Source organism: Euprymna scolopes, chromosome 26, assembly GCF_053919585.1.
Source record: "Euprymna scolopes isolate OS-2025 chromosome 26, ASM5391958v1, whole genome shotgun sequence".
In the NCBI taxonomy this organism is placed as follows: domain Eukaryota; kingdom Metazoa; phylum Mollusca; class Cephalopoda; order Sepiida; family Sepiolidae; genus Euprymna; species Euprymna scolopes.
In genome coordinates, this window is record NC_136507.1 from 16,534,804 (window position 1) to 16,556,616 (window position 21,813).

The 21,813-nt window shown below is 29.8% G+C and overlaps 1 protein-coding gene across 2 annotated transcripts in view; it reads left to right on the forward strand.

Moving 5' to 3' along the window:
• Positions 1-21,813, forward strand: part of LOC145247927 (palmitoyltransferase ZDHHC14-like) — a 355,339-nt gene that overhangs the window by 281,683 nt on the left and 51,843 nt on the right. Inside the window, exon 11 of one of the 2 annotated variants that reach the window (XM_080109567.1) lies at positions 7,088-7,138. The exons of the other annotated variant lie outside the window; for it this stretch is intronic. Coding sequence (XP_079965693.1) covers positions 7,088-7,138 — 51 coding nt within the window. The remainder of the gene's footprint in view (positions 1-7,087; positions 7,139-21,813) is intronic. 2 annotated transcript variants of the gene reach the window in all.

Consider the following 21,813-nt stretch of genomic DNA (forward strand, 5'->3'; position numbering starts at 1 on the left):
CTATTTAAAAAAACAAAAAAACTACGGTAGCGGAAAAAAATAAGTGTTTTGAAGTTGTTAATATCGCTAAAAAAATGCCAACAACAAATCTTATATCTATATAAAATGCAGAAACTGTGAAATAAGCTTTATTCTATTCATGGCATTTTTGTAAGATATAAACCTTAACATGTGTAAAAGTTTAAATCCAGAAAGCTTATTATTTTGGAGTATATATTTACAAAATCTTCTAATATGACTATCACGCAGATACGACACATTGACTCATTTAGTCACAATTATTATTTTATTTTTTTTTTTTTTTAATTATAAAATAAGGCCAAGACCATCAAAAGAGTCTGTGTTGGGGGAGAGATGAGGGGTGAGCGAGTTCATCTTCTATTTATTTTATTAACAACTCAATCTATTTTGACCCATTTGTTCATCACTTTGAATTCAGCAGTCACCCAAATACCACATTCACTCTATGGAGCTATCCTATTTAAAATATCCTTGATAGTTTGGATTTATTTGTAAATATATGATTTCACTATTAGCAATACATGATAAAAAAGGGGACCTTTTTATGGCTATATATATTCTATTAACATTAGGAATCAATTCATGTTTTGTTAGAGGTTCAATAATAATCAATTACTGAACCTCTGACAAGACGTGGTTGATCCACTAAGGTTCTTCCTTATGTTTATATATTTAATTAAAAGCCCCAGACATGTATTAAGCGTTTTGAAAACAAAATGTTGTTTTTTTTAACTTATCAATACATTTGAAATTATATATTTATGCACGGAATAATATTTAATAATTTATGGCTATGAATTGCAAATGGTTTATTACACATTCATTCAATATGCCAATACTTACTTGCGTCCCTATTATAGCAATGTATGTCACAAGATCATTTTTATGTGGGGCATATCCAACTCTTAAAATGGGACACTCTGGGTAGGATGAAAATGCCTACCAAGGGTTTATCCTCCTGATACTACATTTTGGTATATTTCTTCAGAGATAAAATGAAAATTTAATTTATAAATTAGGCATAAGATCATCAAAAATGTGGGAGTTGGAGGCTCAGCAGTTGTCTTTTGTTTTATCTTAGATCCGTTCCCACCCTGTTCCTTTCATTCTTCCAGCATTTGTTCATGCGTTTCAACTGTCACCACAACTTCATTCATTTTATAGAATGCATTATTTAAAATAGCTACCCTTCTCTTCTGAATATTTTCGATATCAGATTGTCAGGACTTTTATTTTAAAGATGATGCAATATTTTAATTTTTTTTTTTATTTGTTATTCATTATTAAGAATATGTTTGTAAAAATTAAAAAAAAAAAAAAAGAATCTGTTTTGTATTATTTGTAGAAAACAAAGGGAATCGCTTTAGGCGTTCGTAGAAAATCAAAGGAGATAATTATAATCAATTCCTGCACAAAAAAAAAAACTCCATTTTTTTTTTTTTTTAATATTAAAGTGTTTTTATTTTTACATGAAGCAAATATTAAGAAGTATTGAATTAAAGAACTTAACATTTTCAGTTTTTATTTAACAATGTGGTTTGAAAAGAAACGGTTTGTGATTTTTTTTCTTTTTTTTAGAACATCTCTTCATTCATTTGTGACATCTTATCAAAAGAAAAAACCTGTTGTATATCAAACGTTTTTTTTTTTTGTTTTTTTCATTAAAATCTTTTTTTCTCCTTTTGTAAAATAAAAAGAACAATTTAACTCATTAATTCCTCCATCAGTTGATTGAGATATGATTATCAGTTTATGTGCAAGATGTGTCATACAATAGGCATAAATAAGAGCTCTGATGTGGAAAAAATATATTTGAATGCTGAAGCAATTGAGGTTGTCCAGAAGTCTTATGATCTTGGAACATGGTTTCGAATTTAGAATTTGAAAAGCAGTGTTTTTTTTTAAATTTGAGATGAGGAATGGTTATTCAATGTTTCAATATTCAATATGCCTTCAAGAGCTTTAACCAAGAAAGTGTATTTTAGTTAGTTTCATGTTAAACCCAAAGAGCAACATCAGATAAAAAATTTTGTAAAAATACTTTTATTGCATTCGATCTTCAGGGATTGAGTGATTCCATCTTTTAAAAAAGGGGTGCATGGTGATAATGTATGTACATATGGACATGAAATGGACTCAGCACATTATTATCGAGGTATAGGTTCTTGACAATCTTGCAAACCGTTTCTATATTTCTTCCAACCTGAACAACCATATCTTAAACATAAAAAGTAAAGTGATTGACTATAGTTGAGGGTGATTCAAAGGTTCCCTTTTTATTAGTTACATACAACAGCAAAATCTGAGGGAAAACGGCACTCCATTCTCAAGATGATTTCACTTATTCTTGATCTTCATCTTATAATTTTGAGTGTTTAGAAGGGAGAATCAAGTACCATTTTTTTTTTTTAAGTCTTTTATCTGACTTGACCAAGAATTGAAATCTTGTCTTTCAGCCTATTAACACTCTTACCATCTAAAAAAAAAAAAAAAAAAAATTGTATGACCTGATTGAGGATTGAAACCTGGTCTCATTCGTGAACACCCTATCTATTATGCCAAATGGGCCAGTCTAAAGTAAAATAGTTGACCATAGCCAATGGTGACATAAAGACTCCCTTTTCATTAGCTACAACAACAAAGTGTAGAGAGGGCATCAAGACTTCTTCCAGATTACTCCACTTAACCTTGATCTTCACTTTATGCTGATCGTTTAGCAAGAGAGCATCAAGTACCAGTTTTAAAAATCTTTTAAATGACGACTGAGGATTGAACTCTGGTGTCTCTTGTACTAACATAGAAATGGTTTACATATCATGTTGGACTTAGTTATATTTAAAAAATATATAAATTCAGTCATTATTTTTACAAATCAATAAAAAAAATAATAAAATGTTTATATATTTTGTAATACTTTTGGAGTGGGGTAGAGATATAAATAATGGGACGATTCTAATATTTTCCTCTGAATTCGATACAATTACTGATTCTGTTCTAAATTTCTGATTCTAATAAAATCACTGATTCCGATTCTTTAAAAAATCTTTAACTTTCTAGCTTTGTAAAATAGGCACAAATTTTTCCAATTCTGATACCCCGGTAAGTTCCTCTTTCGATTAATCGGATAAACACTAGTATACATTCATCACTGGATGAGAGGAGTGTAAGCAAAGTGACATAAAATAAATGATGGTAAAATTAACTAAATTTTCTTATTTACCAACATAAATTATTTCAATACCTAGTAAGTACTTCATAAAGTTTTGATGTCATTTTATTTTTAACTGACATGTGCCTTTTTATGCGCAAGTACCTAATTTTATTTTTTCAATAATTATCTCAAAATTTACATCAAAAGTAAATTAAAAAAAAAATAATAGTCATGTAATTAAGGACAAGTCTTTGTCGGTTAAAATATGAGTTACCTCCCTTGGAGTCTTTGAATAATTTATTTTTTATTCTTATTCATCCCAAACAAGGCATATTGCTACTTGTATGTAAGGGGCTACTATTTGGGACCATGTCTACGGTGGCACTATATAGCGAGTTGACAAGCAAGATGTCTGTTTGCTTACATTTAAATTTTAACATGTTAGTACAGTTAAGGAAACATGAAGGAAATTTAGCAGTTCAAGGAAAGAAACTATTAGAGTAGGAGACTTTCTGGCAGCTAGGGACCTCTATAGTGAAGGGGTGGGATTTTTCTGCTTGTCTAGTTAGTTGGAGGTATATATGTAGAGGAGCACATTCCATTAAAATTCATCAAAACACATTACATTGAAGTACTTGTAAGACAGACACAAAGCTGTAGCATTCCAGCAATGGTTGATATTGCAGGACATTAGATTGCAGACACTTTTTGGAACCCTGTCTAAGAGGAAGAGACTAGTGATAGATACAGCAGCCCAGATGTGGTAACAATACTCCATGCATGAGTGAATGGGGGCTTTGTAGGGATACAGGTTTATGTCGGGTTTGAATATTTTTATTTCACTCAATAGAGGAAGTCCACTTTTTCAACCTTGGCAATATCTTCAATGTATTTAAAATCATCATAATCTTCCTTGCCAAAATTAGCATTTTTTTAAAACACTGAAGCAAAAGACAGGAAGGAAAATAAATTTAATTTTCGGTTGTACTGTACATTTAATTAGTTGTACTTGCTTTAATAATGTGTCTTTATAAATAGAAGACTTTGTTGTAAATGTCTTGCTATACTTGTAGTAGATCACCTCTATGGTTTTATATTAGCAGGCCTCTGTCAATCAGTCGACCATGAATGATGCATCCTTAGCTTGGCTGTCTGCTCAGCTGGTGCAGCACCCACCACTTGTGGCTGAAGAGACCGACGCAGACGCAGCAGTCTCTGTGGCAAAGATCATGAACGTATGGTCCCTGAACTGTCGGCATTGGTGCCTTTCTTTATTGTGCACACTTCTCCAAAGCAGCATTTATCAGCTTCTCCTTCCCTGTTTTCAGATATTGGTTCAGGGTTCCTCTTCATCTTGAGCGGTCATTTGCATCGCACTCCCAGGATTCAATGTCAGTGACAATTGCCAACATGTTGCACCTCACAATATCCTTGTATCGAAGCTGAGGCACACAAGCCTTCCCAGTATTTTCACCCTCCTCAGCCAACAGAGACTATACTGGTTGAGCCATGTCCATCGCATGGAAGATGGGCACATTCCAAAGGGTATTCTGTATGGAGAGCTGGCATATGGAAAGAGGGCTACTGATTGCCTCCAACTTCAGTTTTATATATATAACAAAGTTTTCCTGGTGTACATGATGCTAGTGGTAGTAGATCTAAGCATGAGGGTTAAAATTACTCCAACTGTATGACCAATTTTTTTTTATAGAGAACAAGACTAAATATTAAAACGAGTCAAATTAAAATTTTGTTTTGTAACAATGTAGACCAAATTCATTTAGTCAAATAAAAAATTAAAAACTTAATTCAGCTTGGACATTATGCTCTGCTTGATTTGGGGGATGGGTGGGAGTAAAGTGCCATTCTTTTTGGCAACAAAAACATTTTGCTTATTCTTAGCTAGATTCTTTCATACCGCATTCCTCAATGGTTTTGATGAAATTTTATTTACAAATGAATCTATAATGCACACAGGTAATTATGGGAAGTGGGAAAATCTACAAATACCCGCCAAAATAAAGAACCAAACAAAATGCGAATGAGGACAGGTTAATAAGACCCTCCCAATCCTTTTTAAACTGTCAGACCACCCTTTGTATTCCGGCTGAACTAAAAACAAGCAGGTCAGTCTCTAAATTGGTGTGGGAGCTAAGTTGGGACATCAAAAATACAAAGATTGGGATGGAATATGGAGATGAAGAGTGTTCTCTTAGATAGAAACAACAATGTAAACCAATATGTGGTAGAAATTATAAATTATGATAAGATTTATATACGTGCCTTTTCTAACTGAAATTATTGAGCATCTCTGTACAAGGGAAAACTGATTTTATTTCGTACTAGCAGGGGGTACCCGGCGTTGCCCGGGTGTTTTTGTGTGGGTGTGTGTGTGTGTGTGTGTAGTTGGGTGGGGGGGGTGTTAATGAAAACCTAAGAATAAGCGAAGTAAAAAAACAGAAAAAACGAACGTGAAAAATACCCCCCCCAAAAAAAAGAAATATGAAAAATGGCTTAAATAACCCTGCTTCGATATTAAAATTTAAAAAATCGAAAAAATAAAGACATCTCACACCACGATTCGAACCCAAAACCTTTAGATTATGAGGCTGTAGAAAAGTGATGATTTCAGGGTGAAAAAATTAACGTGTTTGGCCAATTTTTCGATATTTGTCGGGCAAAGGTTGGAAGTTTAAAATGATACCGATCTGGCGAAAATCCATGACCCATATCAAAAGTTTTTGCGAGACATACAAACACATACATACATACATACAAACAAACATACATACACACATTTTCGCTTTTATATTTATAGATAGATATAAAATTATCCAAAATAAGTTTTTTGTTCCAAACGAAAAAATTAACACAAAATTTGACTTGCATTATCAACCTATTTTTGTAATCATTTGCTTTATTCAAATCTATAGCTTTTTTTTCTAACTAAATTTTTTTCAAAAACTACAAGTTAATGCAAAATTTTACTTTATAATGTCTTTTTTTTTTTTTAATGAATATTTTTTCTTTTCTATTTTCACAAAACTTAAACTTTATTTTGGCTTTTGTTTCTGTCCAATCGAGCATCCATATTGGATGTGAGATCATCCAAGATAAGTAGTTTTCAACAAACAAAAAAATTAAAACAAAATTTGACTTACCATCATCCACCAACTTTTGTAATTTGTTTTATTTTATTTTTGTTCATAAGTAACTTTTCCTCTTTTCCCCAAACTAAAAATTAATACAAAATTTTACTTTATAAAAACTGCCATATTTTTTCTCTCTAAGCTTTTTTTTTTTTTTTTTTTTTTCAAACTTAAAATTTATTTTAATCCTAATCTAAATGGTTTATTTTACGTCTTGGGGGTTTATTTTCCCCCTAAAATATTTTCTTAATTGTTTTATTTTTTTTCCTCTAAACAAAAACATAAATGCTTTTTTTATTGTTGTAATTTTCTTACTCTAAACTAAAAATTAATTCCAAACTTGATATCCCATCATCCACAAATATTTTTGTATTCATTTTTTTATCTGCTTAATGGTATTTTGCTTCACAGTTCTTTAAAATTAAGAACATTTTATTTATTTTTCTAAATTATAACTTAATCTTGATATTTTTAATACAGTTTGTATACAGTGTATAATAATAATTTTATCATCAGTATTTACTCATTTTTTTTGTTCATAGATTTCTAAAAAAATATTTTACCTCATCTTCATTAAGATTGTCCAAGAATAACTTAATATTTTGTGTCACTCTTTTCTCTCTTTTTCTCTCTTTTTCTCTCTCTTTCTCTCTCTCTCTCTTTTTCTTTCTCTTTCTCTCTTTTTTTTCTTTCTCTCTCTCTCTCTCTCTCGTGACCAATTTTCTTTTATACTTGTGTTTAAATACCAATTGTTTGGGCACTTCAGGTACAAAGAATTTCTTGTGGGACATGACTCTTAATCAACTTAAGTTCAAGGGTAAGTGGACTACCCTCACCTATGTAGTATCATGAAACCACTCCTTCATCAGGCTTATTCAATCGGAATGCCTCTTCACATTAATGTCTTGCATACAGCTGGCTATCCTTTTTTTTTTTTTTTTTTTTTTTGTGTGTGTCATTGTTGTGATTCTCATTTTAGTGTGACAACTTGTGTGCAGGAGTTAACTCCCTTGCCCCTTCCTTTACTCTTTTATCTAGATCAGTGTTTTTCAAACTTTTTTTTACTGCAACCGAACAGAAAGAACCATAGTTTGCACTCGAACCATTATACCCACGTAGAAGAAATCAAATAACTCTGCTACAATGTTTATCAGTAATAATTTAATTTTGGGTTAACCTTTATAATGATCTACAATTCCAGGCGAGAGAGAGAGAGGGAGGTGTATGTTTGTTGATTACCAGAGATTTTAACCAATTAAAATTTATTCAAACTTGTAGATGAATATTTAACGGAAATAGTCGATTGTACAGACCTCCTACTTTGATTGTGATAACATCTTTATTAGTAGCTTGGTAAGGCCACAGAGGAGACAACCAACTAAAAAAAAAAAAAAAAAACCCTTAGCAAAATTCATCCCAAAGCAGCAAAACTAAAGCTGGCTTGCCAAAACACTATATATACAAATGTAGGCAAATTTGGGCATATTTTATTGGTTTGAAAATATAGATTCTGTTTTACCAATTGTTATGAAATTTTAACCACAGAATAGTATTATAATCTTCAAAAAGCCTGCAAATATTCATGTAAGTTTCGTCCCAAAGAACCAAAAATATGAGCATTTCAAGATTCAGTTTGGCTACTAATATATATATATATATATATATATATATATATATATATATATATATACCACCTGTTCTAAATCTCAGTAACTATTGATCAGAATTTAACAAATGGAGGCTCATTGGAAAAGTAATAACCTGAGTTGTGTAGTGGGAAAATTGCCCTTAAGGTCACACATTAAGCGGATCTTCCATCATCCAGAGCCTATTTTTGGCACTTTTTTACAGCCATAAAATGTTTCAATTATAATCCTTTGTTTTCCTAGTTTTGCATATGAATTACAAAACATCTGATATTTCCCCCAAAACCTCTGGCCTTGATAGAGGGGAGACTAAAATTTACTGCTATAGTTTCAAATAATCTGAAATAACAGTAAGGGGAGACTTGATTCCAAATATTACTCATATTTACCCTCTTTAGTTTTCATACATAAAGTAAATTTCACAGTATATAAGGAGCATTTGATGCTGAAGATATTCATGATCATATCCTATTTCCAAAAGAGGGGAGATATATGAGAAATATTTGGAATCAAGTCTTCCTTTGCTTTTATTTCAGATAATTTGAAAACATAGCAAATTTTAGCCCCCCTTCCGATAAGGTCAGAGGTTTTGCGGGAAATATATATATAGGCATGGCTCAGAGGCTAAGGAATAAGGTGGAGAGTTGTATCTTTTGTTTTTGATTCTAGCTGATGACACCTAAGTCATATATATATATATATATATATTAGTTTGGATCCTACTACTGTATATTAGGTTCAATATAATAATCGATAGTTGTTGCTATAATAATAAATGTGTAATTTGCATGAATTAAAATATCATATTTAAGAGTATCTTATGATTAGGCGGCCTGCTAATATATATATATATATATATATATATATATATATATATATATATATATATATATAATGTATTCCGATATAACATTGTTTTGATTAGTAAAATCTGTTTTGTGATGGGATATAGAGATCAAGATAAAATTAGCAATTGCTTATAAGTGCCATACAATATTTAGAGTTGTTTATATTTTGTTTTTAGTACCTACTTACATTTCTTTGTCCTTTTCTTCTTTGTTGTGACCTATTTTCTTTAGCTAGCGATCCACTGAAGGGTCATAACCCACAGTTTGAAAAACCCTGGTCTAAATTATCTATGCACCAAGCGGCTAAACCACTATTTCAGATCTGAACTTCTCTATAAATAATTAAATATACCTCTTTTTTTTTTTTTCTCTATTTATTTATTTTTTTTTTTTTGTGGATAGTTTTTTTTTTTTTTATCAAAGATTGAGATATAGAGATGTTATTTTTACTTCTGCCATTCACGCTTTCCTAGCTTTTTTCATTATGTTGCCTTTGGCCATTTCAAATATGAGAAAGTTCCAAATATACATTTTTGTTTGTTTGTTTTTGTTTGTTGTTGTTTTCTTTCTTTTTCTTTCTTTAATTTTTTTGTTTTGTATCAATTTGAAAAAATTGCATTCCAAAATTATTTCAAAAGTTCGTGTCTTTGATGAAGGATTAAAAAAAGAATTCTAATAGTCAGATTTTAAATACATTACTTAATTGGTAAAAGATGATTACTTCCGATTTTGAATTTGAAAATTGACAAGCATTGTTTATCAAAAAAAAACAACAAAAAAAAACAGTCCCTTATCATTTTCGTCTGCTTAGTCTGATAGAATTTTTAATTTCACTAGTTTGGTTGAATAAAAAAAATAAACTATTTAAAAAAATATTTTTAAACAAAGAAAAACATTACAATTATAAAAAAAAAAACAATAAATAAAATATTTAAAAAAATATATATATTTAACAAAAACATTACAAATATGAAAATAAACTATTTAAAAAAAAAAAATTTGAACAAAAATATTCCAATTATACAAAATTGTAAATAAACTATTTCAAAATATGTTCAAACCAAAAAACATTCCAATTATACAAATATATAATAAAATAAACTATTTAAAAAGTATTTTTTAAAAAGATTCTGATTATAAAAATAGTAAATAAACAATTAAAAAATATTTTAAACCAAAAAAAAAAAAACATTCCAATATTAAAAATTTTTTAAATATATTTTATTTAATTGGAATTAATTATTGAGATGAGTATTATTTATTTATTGCAGACTATTATCGTCATCTTTCTTAGTTGTTGTTTCACAACGTTTCAGCCAACTATTCTTCTGGCCTTTATCAGGTGGTAACCGCGACGGGATAGAAACTCTGAATCTCCTAACTGCATTCTCAGCAATTACTGCCATCTATGCATGGCGCAGTGAATAGAGATATTGAATCTACGGTTTCAGGTGAGAATTGTCTGAAGATAGCAGTGTCAAACCTACCCAAAGCCAGCCAAAGGTTTACTTGGCCAAAAACGTGGTGAGACGACGACAACTATGGATGGCAGTAATTGCTGAGAATGCAGTTAGGAGATTCGGAATTCCTATCCCGTCGCTATTACCACCTGACGAAGGCCAGAGGAATAGTTGGCCAAAACGTCACGAAACAACAACTAAGAAAGATGAGGATAATAGTCCGCAATAAATAAATTAATATTTCAAAAATATTTTCAAATCAAAAATATAAAACACTTAAATTATAAATAATTTTATGTGATAATTTGTACTAAAAATATAAAATTTTCTATTATGAAAAGCAATTTGATTTTACTTTGTATTAATGATAAAAAAAATGAAAACAAATTATTAATCTCTCCCTCCACCACCACCACCAAAAAAAGCATTCAACTCGATATAATGGGTAACAGTTTTCTGATAAGCACTGCTCATCAATTTCTGACTCAAAAACAGAAGTCATTATCAAGTTGACTGTTTCTCTTTTACAACTTAATTCTTAGCTCTGTATTTTACAGAGGTAGCCCTTCCTCCACCAAATATCAAGTAAATTGGTTTCAAATCCAACTATATATTAGAGTAAACATTGCCTTTTAAAGAATGTCCAAATTTTGCGGGGGGGGGGGGGCTCATTTAATCTAACATGTTCTATCTTGTCGGATTTTCTAAGCTAGACCCAAATAGTATTTAAGCTGACAAATGAAACTTTGTTTGTGACTAGCCAATTTTCATTTACTATTGTTGTACCATGTTATTGGTAATATAATAAACTATTTAGCTATAATTCATTTTTTTTTTTTTTTTTAATTACTTTGTAATATAACGAATATGAATACATCCGGGTTCCTCCTCACAAAGAATATGATTGGCTGGTGTAAGCCATAAATATGTATTGTTATAGCAGCCGGGAGAGGTTAAGATATACCAAAGCTTAAGTATATTACCAACTATAACTGCGAACATCCATTCATTAAGGCGACTTACTAGATTGTATTAGTTGATTACTGTAACCAAGACCACTCAGCTACTTCCAACAGATGACTGTTAATATGAAATATTTTTAAATAATCTATATATCTATAAAAGTGAAATTGTCTGTGTGTCTTTCTGTTTGTGTGTATACATTTCCCTACCAAATTACTCTGTCAATTTTCAGTCTACAGACTCAAGATTTGACATAAGGGGTATTGAGATTTGGGAAAATCTTTCTAACCGGTTTTCGGCCAGAAATTTGGCTGTCAAGGGGTCAAAGTTCAACGATTTGACCTTTGAAAACTCTACCAAACTCCTCTGCCAATTGTGTATCTGAACACTTGAAATTTTAGATGTAGGTTACTTGGACATGGATAAAACTTTTTAATTTTATTTGAGCCCAAAACATACATTCATTCGAAGGTCAGAATCTTAACTAGGCCACCATCCCTTGGATTAGTTAAGACAAGGAGAAAAAATTCAGTTGTGTGTGTGTGTATATATATATATATATATATATAATATATATATATATACTTTTACAAGGGGGTCATTACATTATCAAAGCTCCAAGACTACTCGAGGATAAGGATTAATAAGTGCATGCTAGTCATCAGGACAACAATGTAGTAATTGTTAGTATGGGAATTTGGTATAATTTGATTATTTAAGGGGACAACTCAGCAAGAAGTTGTTTATATTGGACTTGAAGACAATCATATTGTAGTTAGTTGGAAAGCGGGTTAATAGAACAGTTCCACAGGTGGACAGTTCTAGGAAAGAAGCTTAGTTCATATATATATATATATATATATATATATAGTGGTGGGTCCATAAATAAATTTATATAGAGACGTTCAATGCGATGCAGAGCAAGGATAAAAGTTAGAAAGAAGAAACTCAACAAAACTGGTTAGCCATTTCTCATTAAAATTTATTTCACCTTGCCAGGGATAATAAGGATCATCAAATGAGGTTAGGCTAACTGTGGCTTTCTTTAGTCAATCCTAATCTCAACTGATCGTCCTCACTGCTCCTGGGGAGGCGAAATAAAATCAAAATGAGAAATGGCTAACAACTTGTGTTGAGCTTCTTCCTTCCAACTCTTATATACTAGCAAGAAACCCTGACGTTGCTCAGGATTGAATGATGATCCTTACTATGTACCTTTTTCATTATGCATGTAATACTATATTACTTTGTTTTTACTGACCCTCTCCCGTTTCATCTTCTGATATAGTATGAAGATGCTGAAATATTGGAAAACTCTTTGAATTAGTATCTTATATTTATGGTTTGAATTTAATTAAAATCTGATATGCATATTTGAAGTTTTAAGGGAGGTTCACCGCCACCCCTAGGTCCCTCAGGTTAAGAGAGCATTTAGAGATTCGGGACTACTTCCATTGTCTTCCCCAATAAATTTTACATAAGAATTAGTGATTGGACGGTTTCAATATTTTTCTCAATTCCGATTCTTTTTAAATCTAAATATTTAGCTGTAGAGTTGGGTTTATTTTTCAAATTACCATAAAAAATTCATTGTAATACATGCATATATATTCGCAAATGTAAAAGAAATACACTTGTGGGTGATGATCTGTAGATTTTAATTTTACTGGTACTTTAAAATTAATAAATGCTAGCGGGACCTGTGGAAATTCCACAGGAGACTCATTCATATGTAATATATTGATGTTAGCATTCTGTAGATGTTCAGTGTAAATGGAAACGCTCTGATATTATTGTAGCTTTTTTGTTAAAACTGCACAAGTATTTATCTAAGCTAGCACGAATGCCGGGCAAAGCCTGGTTGTAAAGTACACTTAAATATGATATTTTAATTCTTGCAGATTTCATGTATATTATTGTAGAGTTAATGTTCTATCGATTTTTTATATATTATAAAGTTGCGATTTCAAAAAAAAAAAAATATATATATATATATATATCCATATGACTTGGGTGCATTAGCTTGAATCAAAACCGAAATAAAAACTTATGAAAAAATATATGTATATAACTTGAGTTACTTCAGCCATAACCAAAACAGTAACTTATGAAGAATTCTTGATAAAATTATTTTAAAAAAAAATAGATGACTTAAGTACCATCAGCTATAATCAAAACCGAAACCAAAACTCGTGAAGAATTCTTGGTAAAATTATTTATGACAAGAAATGGAAGTACATAATTAAATGACCCGGATGTAAGCGTGACACAGAAAATAACACACACACTATCGTATTAATATGTAGATTTATTGTTTTATTATTAGTACTAGCAATTGAAGATTTCATTTTAAACAAAAACAAGCAAACTAAAACAATTAAAAGAATCAGTTTTGGCATTGGAAAATAAGTATAAATTTTTTCCGATTCCAATATCTTTTTCAATTCCGATTAAATGTCCCAACACTAATAAGAATACGTTTAGATTTTAAGTATATTTTCTTTCCTGAATTTTTATAGGGAACACATACATGCACACAAACATTCAGTTTTATAAAATTAGTGTTGGGACAATTAATTCAAATTGAAACTTTTTAAGTTATCAGAAGCTGAAAAATTTGTGCCTATTTTCCAATGCCAAAAACGATTCTTTTGTCTTTTTTATTTGATTTTGTTTAAAGCAAAGTCTTCCACTGCTAGTATTAATGATAAAAGTAAAACTAAAATCTCTAGATCATCCCCCATAAGTGTGTTTACATTTGAGAAAATGTCTACACATTTAGCATGTGTCTTTATGGCAATCCAGAATAACAACTGTATTAAATATTTAGAGATTTATAGTATCGGAATGTGGTATCATATCGGTAATTGTGTAGAATCGGGGAAAAATATTGGAATATACTAAGGAAATATAATTATATATAATATTCTGCTGACCCGCTTTCCATGTAATATATATGTATATATATAAATAAATTTGTTGTTGTTTTTTTAACGATAAATACGGTTAAATAGTGGTTTCGCCTCAAAGCTCATCTTTATTTCCTTAGAAAGTCGCCCATAATTTATTTGGGCATATATAACATTTTATTTATTTTAATTTTTAAAACAGTAATATACGTACATGCATGTTTCAAGGTAACTACCTCTCATCAGCATAGCTTGACGCTGTAGGAATCGAACTCCGGACCATATATATATATATATATATATATATATATATATATATATATATATATATATATATATATATATATATACGTTTTATTTTTTATTACCGTATCTTTCTGTTACATTATTGTTTCGGCTACTCGGCCGTTTTTTTGGCCGTCTGTAGTGTCTTCAGACTTTTACAGAAATGTTCGCTATTTTGGGATGAACATTTCTGTAAAAGTCTGAGGACGCTACAGACGGCCAAAAAAACGGCCGAGTAGCCAAAACAATAATGTAACTTAACAGAAAGATACGGTAATAAAAAATAAAACGCATATTTGCTCTACAACAGTATTGAGCACTTTCTTCAGTTTTTATTAATTACCATCTCCACTATATATATATATATTTAAGCAGCATTTTTTCTCTATGGCATATTTCATTAAATAATAAGTTTTCTTTAATTAACCACTATTAGTAAAGTTATTGCAATATTTTAAACTGTATTATCCTATGGGGGGAGGGGGCGCTCAGTTGTAAAATATGCTTAAATGTATTTGAATTCCTGCAAATTTTGTATTTATTATTAAAAAAAGCCAATTCTCTGTTGAATATTATTTTGTACCTAATATATAGTACTGATTTCAAAAGTTAAAAACAATGACTTGGGTGCCATCAGCTAGAATTGAAACCAAACATTTAGCACTCCAGCCGCATTCCCTACCATTTGAGCTATTGACAGATAGATCAGAAAGATTTAAAATTAAACCGCTTCAAGCTATGAATGAATTTGCGCATAAGTAAAAGAAATATGTCGGCAAGTTGAAATGAATATTTTGCAGTTCAACTTGATGACATATTTCTTTACGTTTTGTTCATTCATTCAAACAAAGATTTTTCTCATTATAAACCATCCTTAGTGTATGATTACTGTTTCCTGTTAATTTAATAGATTAAGAGTTTATCGGTTAAATATTTTCATACAGACACATATATATACATCTACTATTTTATTCATAAAGATTATTATATATATATTTTTTTTTTTTTATATTTGATTCACTTCAAAGAAGGTATATTACAACTGGAAGTGTAAGGGCTACTGAGACAGGCCAGTTTTTTATGTTTTTGTTTTTGTTTTTTTATTTAGGGGAAAGGGGTAAGCATAATAATGTAATGATGTAGAATTTTGTAACAATTTATTTTTCTTCAAGTTATTCCCAAGCTTCTCAGGAATTGATCAATGCTCTAACTACGGCTGGTATCACTTTTGTCTGTTTGCACCAGAATTTGGTTAATTCTTCTTTGAATTCAGAATATATTGCGAGTTTTGTAAATACCTTCTTTTCCATGTTGCGACTGAACCAAATTGTAATATCGATAATAGCTTTTTTTGTTTTTTAGAGATTTTCTCAGGCTTGCAGTGGTACAATTTTATGCGTAACTAACTGTACCTATCAGACGTTGTCCAGGATATAGTAAAGTCATTTTAGTCTTAAATTTTTATTTGTTGGCACATTTGTAAAACTAAAGATAGATGACACCTATGATATTCTTCAATTTAAAATGAGTTATTCCCCTTTCCTGATTTTTATTTTTAGGTGATTATATAAAAATGTTTCATATTAGCACTTATCTGGGCTGAACTATGTAATTTTTTAAAAGAAAATAAATTGTGGTTAAGTACTTTATTATATTACATTGCATTTTTAATGCATTTATGAGAAAACATTTTTTCATGGCTAATTCGTTTCTCAGCTTCGACTGTTTCTCCTCTCCTTAGTTTTAATAGTTTTGTATCAAAACAAATTAATTTATCCCATAGTTTCAAGTGTATGTGACGTTGTTCTCTCTATCTTTCACAATCCAACAGCATCTCACGTCCCTGGTAGGATACTTCCACGACCATCGGCCATCGTGGCCATAGTCGTGATACTTCTGTTGCTCCAGGCTGGTAACTTAGGCACTGATTGATATAACATCCTCAGAATTTTTTTATTTTTATTTATCTTGGCAGATTCGTTTCTCAGGTTCGGTTGTTGCTTCTCTCCTTCGCTTTAACAGTTTTGTCTCAGGACAAGATAAATCAATCTACCCCAAAAGTTTCTTTGGTGCAATACATGTCAGTGTGTATCTTTTATGATTATGCTTTTAAAAAATCATCTTTTATAAAACATAACTGTGAATTTGTCAAACAAGAATAAGAAACACGTCAACCCTAACCCTAATAAGTTATTTTACTGTTGTCGACTTATAGGGATGGATGTGTGTGTGTGCATGTATATATGTTAAGCCCTCGCGGCAGTTGCTTTTTTTTTTTTTTTTTTTTAATGTTGTCTGTTTATAAAGTATACATAGAATAAAATTGCACATGTGAATATTCTTATATTTAATATGTACTTCCTTGTATATCTTTGTTTTTATGGAGAGATATGCAAACATTAAGAAAAGTGTCCTTGTTTGTTTGTGTGTATATATATATATAAATATAGGCAGCATTTTTTTTTTCTCTTAAACATATTTCATTAAATAAAATAGACGTTTTTGATCCTTTTCAACTTCCAAATAACGGTCTTCACTTCTGGCAGGAGCTGGCTGATGTACCTATTTACTATGCCTCCCCACGGGACAGAGTTAGACACCAGGGTCGTTTTTTAACGTGGAGAAAAGGTACAAAAATAAAAATTGTCTCAGTCGTGAAGGATTTCTCCTCCACCAAAAGAGAACAAGAAATGGAAGTGCAGCATCAGAAGAACAGATACTACACTTTGAGATATTAAATCTTTTATTCATGTTAAAAAATACAGTCAAAATCAACGATGAACAAAAAACTTAGGCACATGGCCAACTCGAAAGGGGGGATTTTGAGGTCGTTGGTCATCCTTGTCACTCCAGAACTACACTTTGATCTTGACCAAAAGGCCAAGGAGCTGATGTAATCAACATTCCTGTTTGTCCCAATTTAGGAAGATTTTAGTTGACAACACAACTATATTTGAACACACCAACAATAAACAAATACTTGAAATACTAAAAGCATTATTGATAAAAACTTGAAAACCTACTATTAATAAAGTAAACTTTAGCAATAGTAATGATATCCTGAAATGTTTGTAAAGTTATTAAAATAACTAATGAAAAAAATATACACGTTATATATTTAAAAAAAAAATTATATAAATTAATAAAAAAAAACAGTTAGATTAATCTATGACGATGAATCCAGAAGGATTGGAAAGTACTCGGACTTAGAACAAATATGGCGATTACATCAGCCAGTTCCTGTCAGAAGTTAAGACTGTTATTCGGTAGTTGGAAAGAATCACAAATAGAATTACTAGACAAAAAACGTCTATTTTATTTAATGATATATATATATATATATATATGAGAGGGAATTAAAATATGCAAAGTAACAATGACAAAATAATGGGATGAATTATTTTACTGTTGTCGACTATAGGTGTCTATATGCATGTATATGTTGAGCACTCTCACCAATTTTTTTTATGTCTGTTTCTAAAGTATAGGTAGAAGAAAGCACATGCCTTTATTTATTTTTTTATTTTTGAGGACCAAGTGCCAATGCAGTACCCTCAGTTCAGCCGGTCTATAAAAAAAAAATAAGTTTAGTGTGCACTATTAGATGTTTTTAAAATATAAGCAATATTAATAAAATATAAATACGCCTTTGGAAATATATTTTGTCTCATTATAACACTATTTCCATTAAGAAAAGATTCTTAAAATGTTGTCTGTCATATCTCATAACAGAATGATAGCTGTTTTATTTGGAAGCCATCCACGGACTGTTCATGACTTAAGCTTGGTGGATAAGTCAAGCATTGCTGTTTATGTGCACTAAATAACTTGAGGCTGAGATCGTATTTTTTTTTTTTTTTTAAGAGTTTGGGAATTCTTTAAGTAGGATTAACTCCACGGTATGAAAGCGGTATTGTGGTGAAAGGTGTCTATTAAGAGTAATCTCAAGTTTCATAGACAACTAGAAAGACCCTCACCCCTAATTTTCTTAGGGCTTCATGCCTAGGTTTTTTGTTAGTTATTTTATTTTCTTTGATGTAACCATTACTGAAATATATTATGATTTAACTAAATATATAAAATCACAGTGTAGTATCTGTTCTGATGCTACATTTAAATCAATTTGTCTTTAGTCAACGGAGAAGAAACCCTTCTATACTAAAGCAATTTTTATTTTTGCCTACTTCCAGAGTGCTCTTTTTCGGGTAGCTGGTTTTCCCCATATTAAAAATGACCTCGTGTCACATTTTTCTCTGGTGGGGAAGCAAATAAATACCAATACGGTTTGATTGCTTAACATTGAATAAAATACCCAACGTTGCTAGCGTTAAAAAGTGCAATAGAATGATGTGCCACGTCATATTACCCACAGATATCGTATGTTGACACTCACAGACTAACATTTATAAATAGATTGAGTAATTTGTTACAACGGCGTTGCTAGTTCCTTTAGAAGACAACTAGAGACGCACAATTACTTCTTATATTCACATACAAATTGTGCATGTGAATATATTTATATATAGTATGTAATGATTATTATGGCTATATATATATTTATATATCATATATATATTTATATTTAGTATGTCTTGGTTATTATGGCTATATATTTTTATATATCATATTTATATATTATAGATATATATTTATATTTAGTATGTCTTGGTTATTATGGCTATATATATTTATATATTATAAATATATATTTATATTTAGTATTTAATGATTATTATGGCTATATATATTTATATTTTATATTTATATTTAGTATGTCTTGGTTATTATGGCTATATATATTTATATATTATATATATATTTAGTATGTCTTGGTTATTATGGCTATATATATATATATATATATATATATATATATATATATTCAGTATGTCTTTGTTATTATGGCTATATATATTTTATATTATATTTATATATTTATTTATATTTAATATGTCTTGGTTTTTATGGTGATATACACACACTAAGAAAGGTGTTCTTATATATATATATATATATATATATATATATATATATATATATATATGAGAACACCTTTCTTAGTGTGTGTATATCATCATAAAAAGCACTTTTTCAGGTTTTTACTAATTACCAATTATTGCTATATATATATATAAATTTATTTGTTAAAATTAAATTCTGAAAATCAAAATACCTGAAAAAGTACTCAATACTACTGTAGAGCAAATATATATTTTTATTACCGTTTTATCTGCTTAGTTACGCATGTTTCGGTTACTGAATCGTATTAATTATCCGACAATTTTGTCAGACTTGATAGAAATAATAATGATAATAATAGGTAGTAATAATTATTTCTGTAAAGTCTGACGAAATTGTCAAATCGTTAAGACAATTCAGTAATCGAAACGTGTAACTGAGCAGATAAAACGGTAATTAAAAAATTTATTTAATATAAGTGATGGGACAATTCCAATACAATTACTGTTTCCAATTTTTTTTAAATGTCTAAATACAGAGCTGTTTGGGTTTTTTTTTTGGGGGGGGGTATACTGAAAAAAAAACATAAAATATGTACATACGATTTCCTAAATGTAGAAATACACTTGTGTGAGATGATCTATAGATTTTAGTTTTACTGGCAGTTTCAAATCAATAAATATTTATTATTTTATCATTAAAAAAACAAAAAAAATGAATAGAATAGTTTTTGGCATCGGAAAATGAAAACAAATTTTTCCGATACCCCCAAAATGTTCTGATGTTTTTTTTTTATTCTCGATTCCACTTCCGACTAATAGTCCCAACACTAGGGGAATTAAATTATGCAAAGTAACAAATGGCAAAATAAATAATAGGATGATTTATTTTACTGTTGTCGACTATAGGTGTGTGTATGCATGTATATATGTTGAGCACTCTCACCAGTTTTTTTATTTTTTATTTTAATGTTGTCTTTATACAAAGTATAGGTAGAAGAAAGCACACATCTTTATTTTATTTTTATTTTTGAGGACAAAATCCCAGCACAGCACACCCGGTTCTGCTGGTCTATAATAGCAATAAGTTTAGCATGGCAACATATCTGACAGCACACAATTGCACTATTGGATGCTTTCAAAAATATAAACAAAATAGAGGAGAATGTTGTAGTTTGCTTAAAGCATTGTGTGTAGTTTGTAAAAAAAAGTTGTTTGCAAGTTATGATGATGCAGTCTTGTAAAAAAACACTTTTGGATACAAGACAAGGTAAAAAAAAAAATAGTGAGAATATTGAAAGATTTCAATAATATTTAATTATAAATTATTTATCAACATAATGTGTCGAACTAGGGTGGTATTGTGGTGTTATGTTCTTTGAATTTTCGAGGTAAACCTCATCTTCAGAAAAAAGGAAAAAAAAGTACAACCACTCAATGGAGACATATAATTGTACATATATTTTTTCTGCACAGTCACAGCCTTCAAACAAAACTTACAAGATTTCAATAATTTTCAATTATAAATTATTTATTTATCAACATAATGTGTTAAACTAGAATGTTATCATGGTGTTATGTTCTTTGTCCTGGTACGACACACATTGATAAATAAATACTTTTTTAATTGAAAATTTTTGTAATCTTTCAATATTGTTATTATTCTTTATATTTTGACTTCGACCCAGCAGTGTTTTTCTACAAGACTGCTTTGTTATAGCCTTCAAACACTTCTTATATGAATAAAATATTAACAAAACATAAATACGCCTTTTTGAAATAATTTTCAACCAAGATAACGTTTTTTTTTTCCTTTTCATATATTTTGGCCATAAATAAAACAAGGCATTTTCAAGCAAAAAAAAAAAAAAAATTCGTTTGTACATCTAATTTTCAAAGGAGGATAAATAGGTTAATTTCATTTGCATATTTACACAGGTTATTATGAAAAATTAACAATTTTACTTAGTACTTTAACCATTACACCACGATCTTTGTGGACAATTCTAATACAGATTTTAGTAGCCAATTCTTGTTTTTAGATGTACAATCATACTCCGTCTCACTAAAGATTGTCAGGCACACACACCCACATATATATGGTGAGTTACAATAATATATAGTAATTAAGTTACACAGAATTTTCATTTGCATATCGACACAAGTTATGACAAAGTAATTTTCTATATTTAATTTTTTCAAGTTTGGAAATTTTCACATTTTATTTTTTGTAAGTGATAAAAAAAAAATTTTGAATTATTTTTTTAAATGAAAAGAAATCTTATTTTACGAGCAAGTCAGTTTCAAAATGTTTTGTTTATATTTAGAAAGGTGTGGCACATTTGGATGTGGTTGCATATAGTGCCATGCTAAACATGTTCTTTTCACAGGCTATGAAAACTGAGGTGCTAAATTTACGTTTG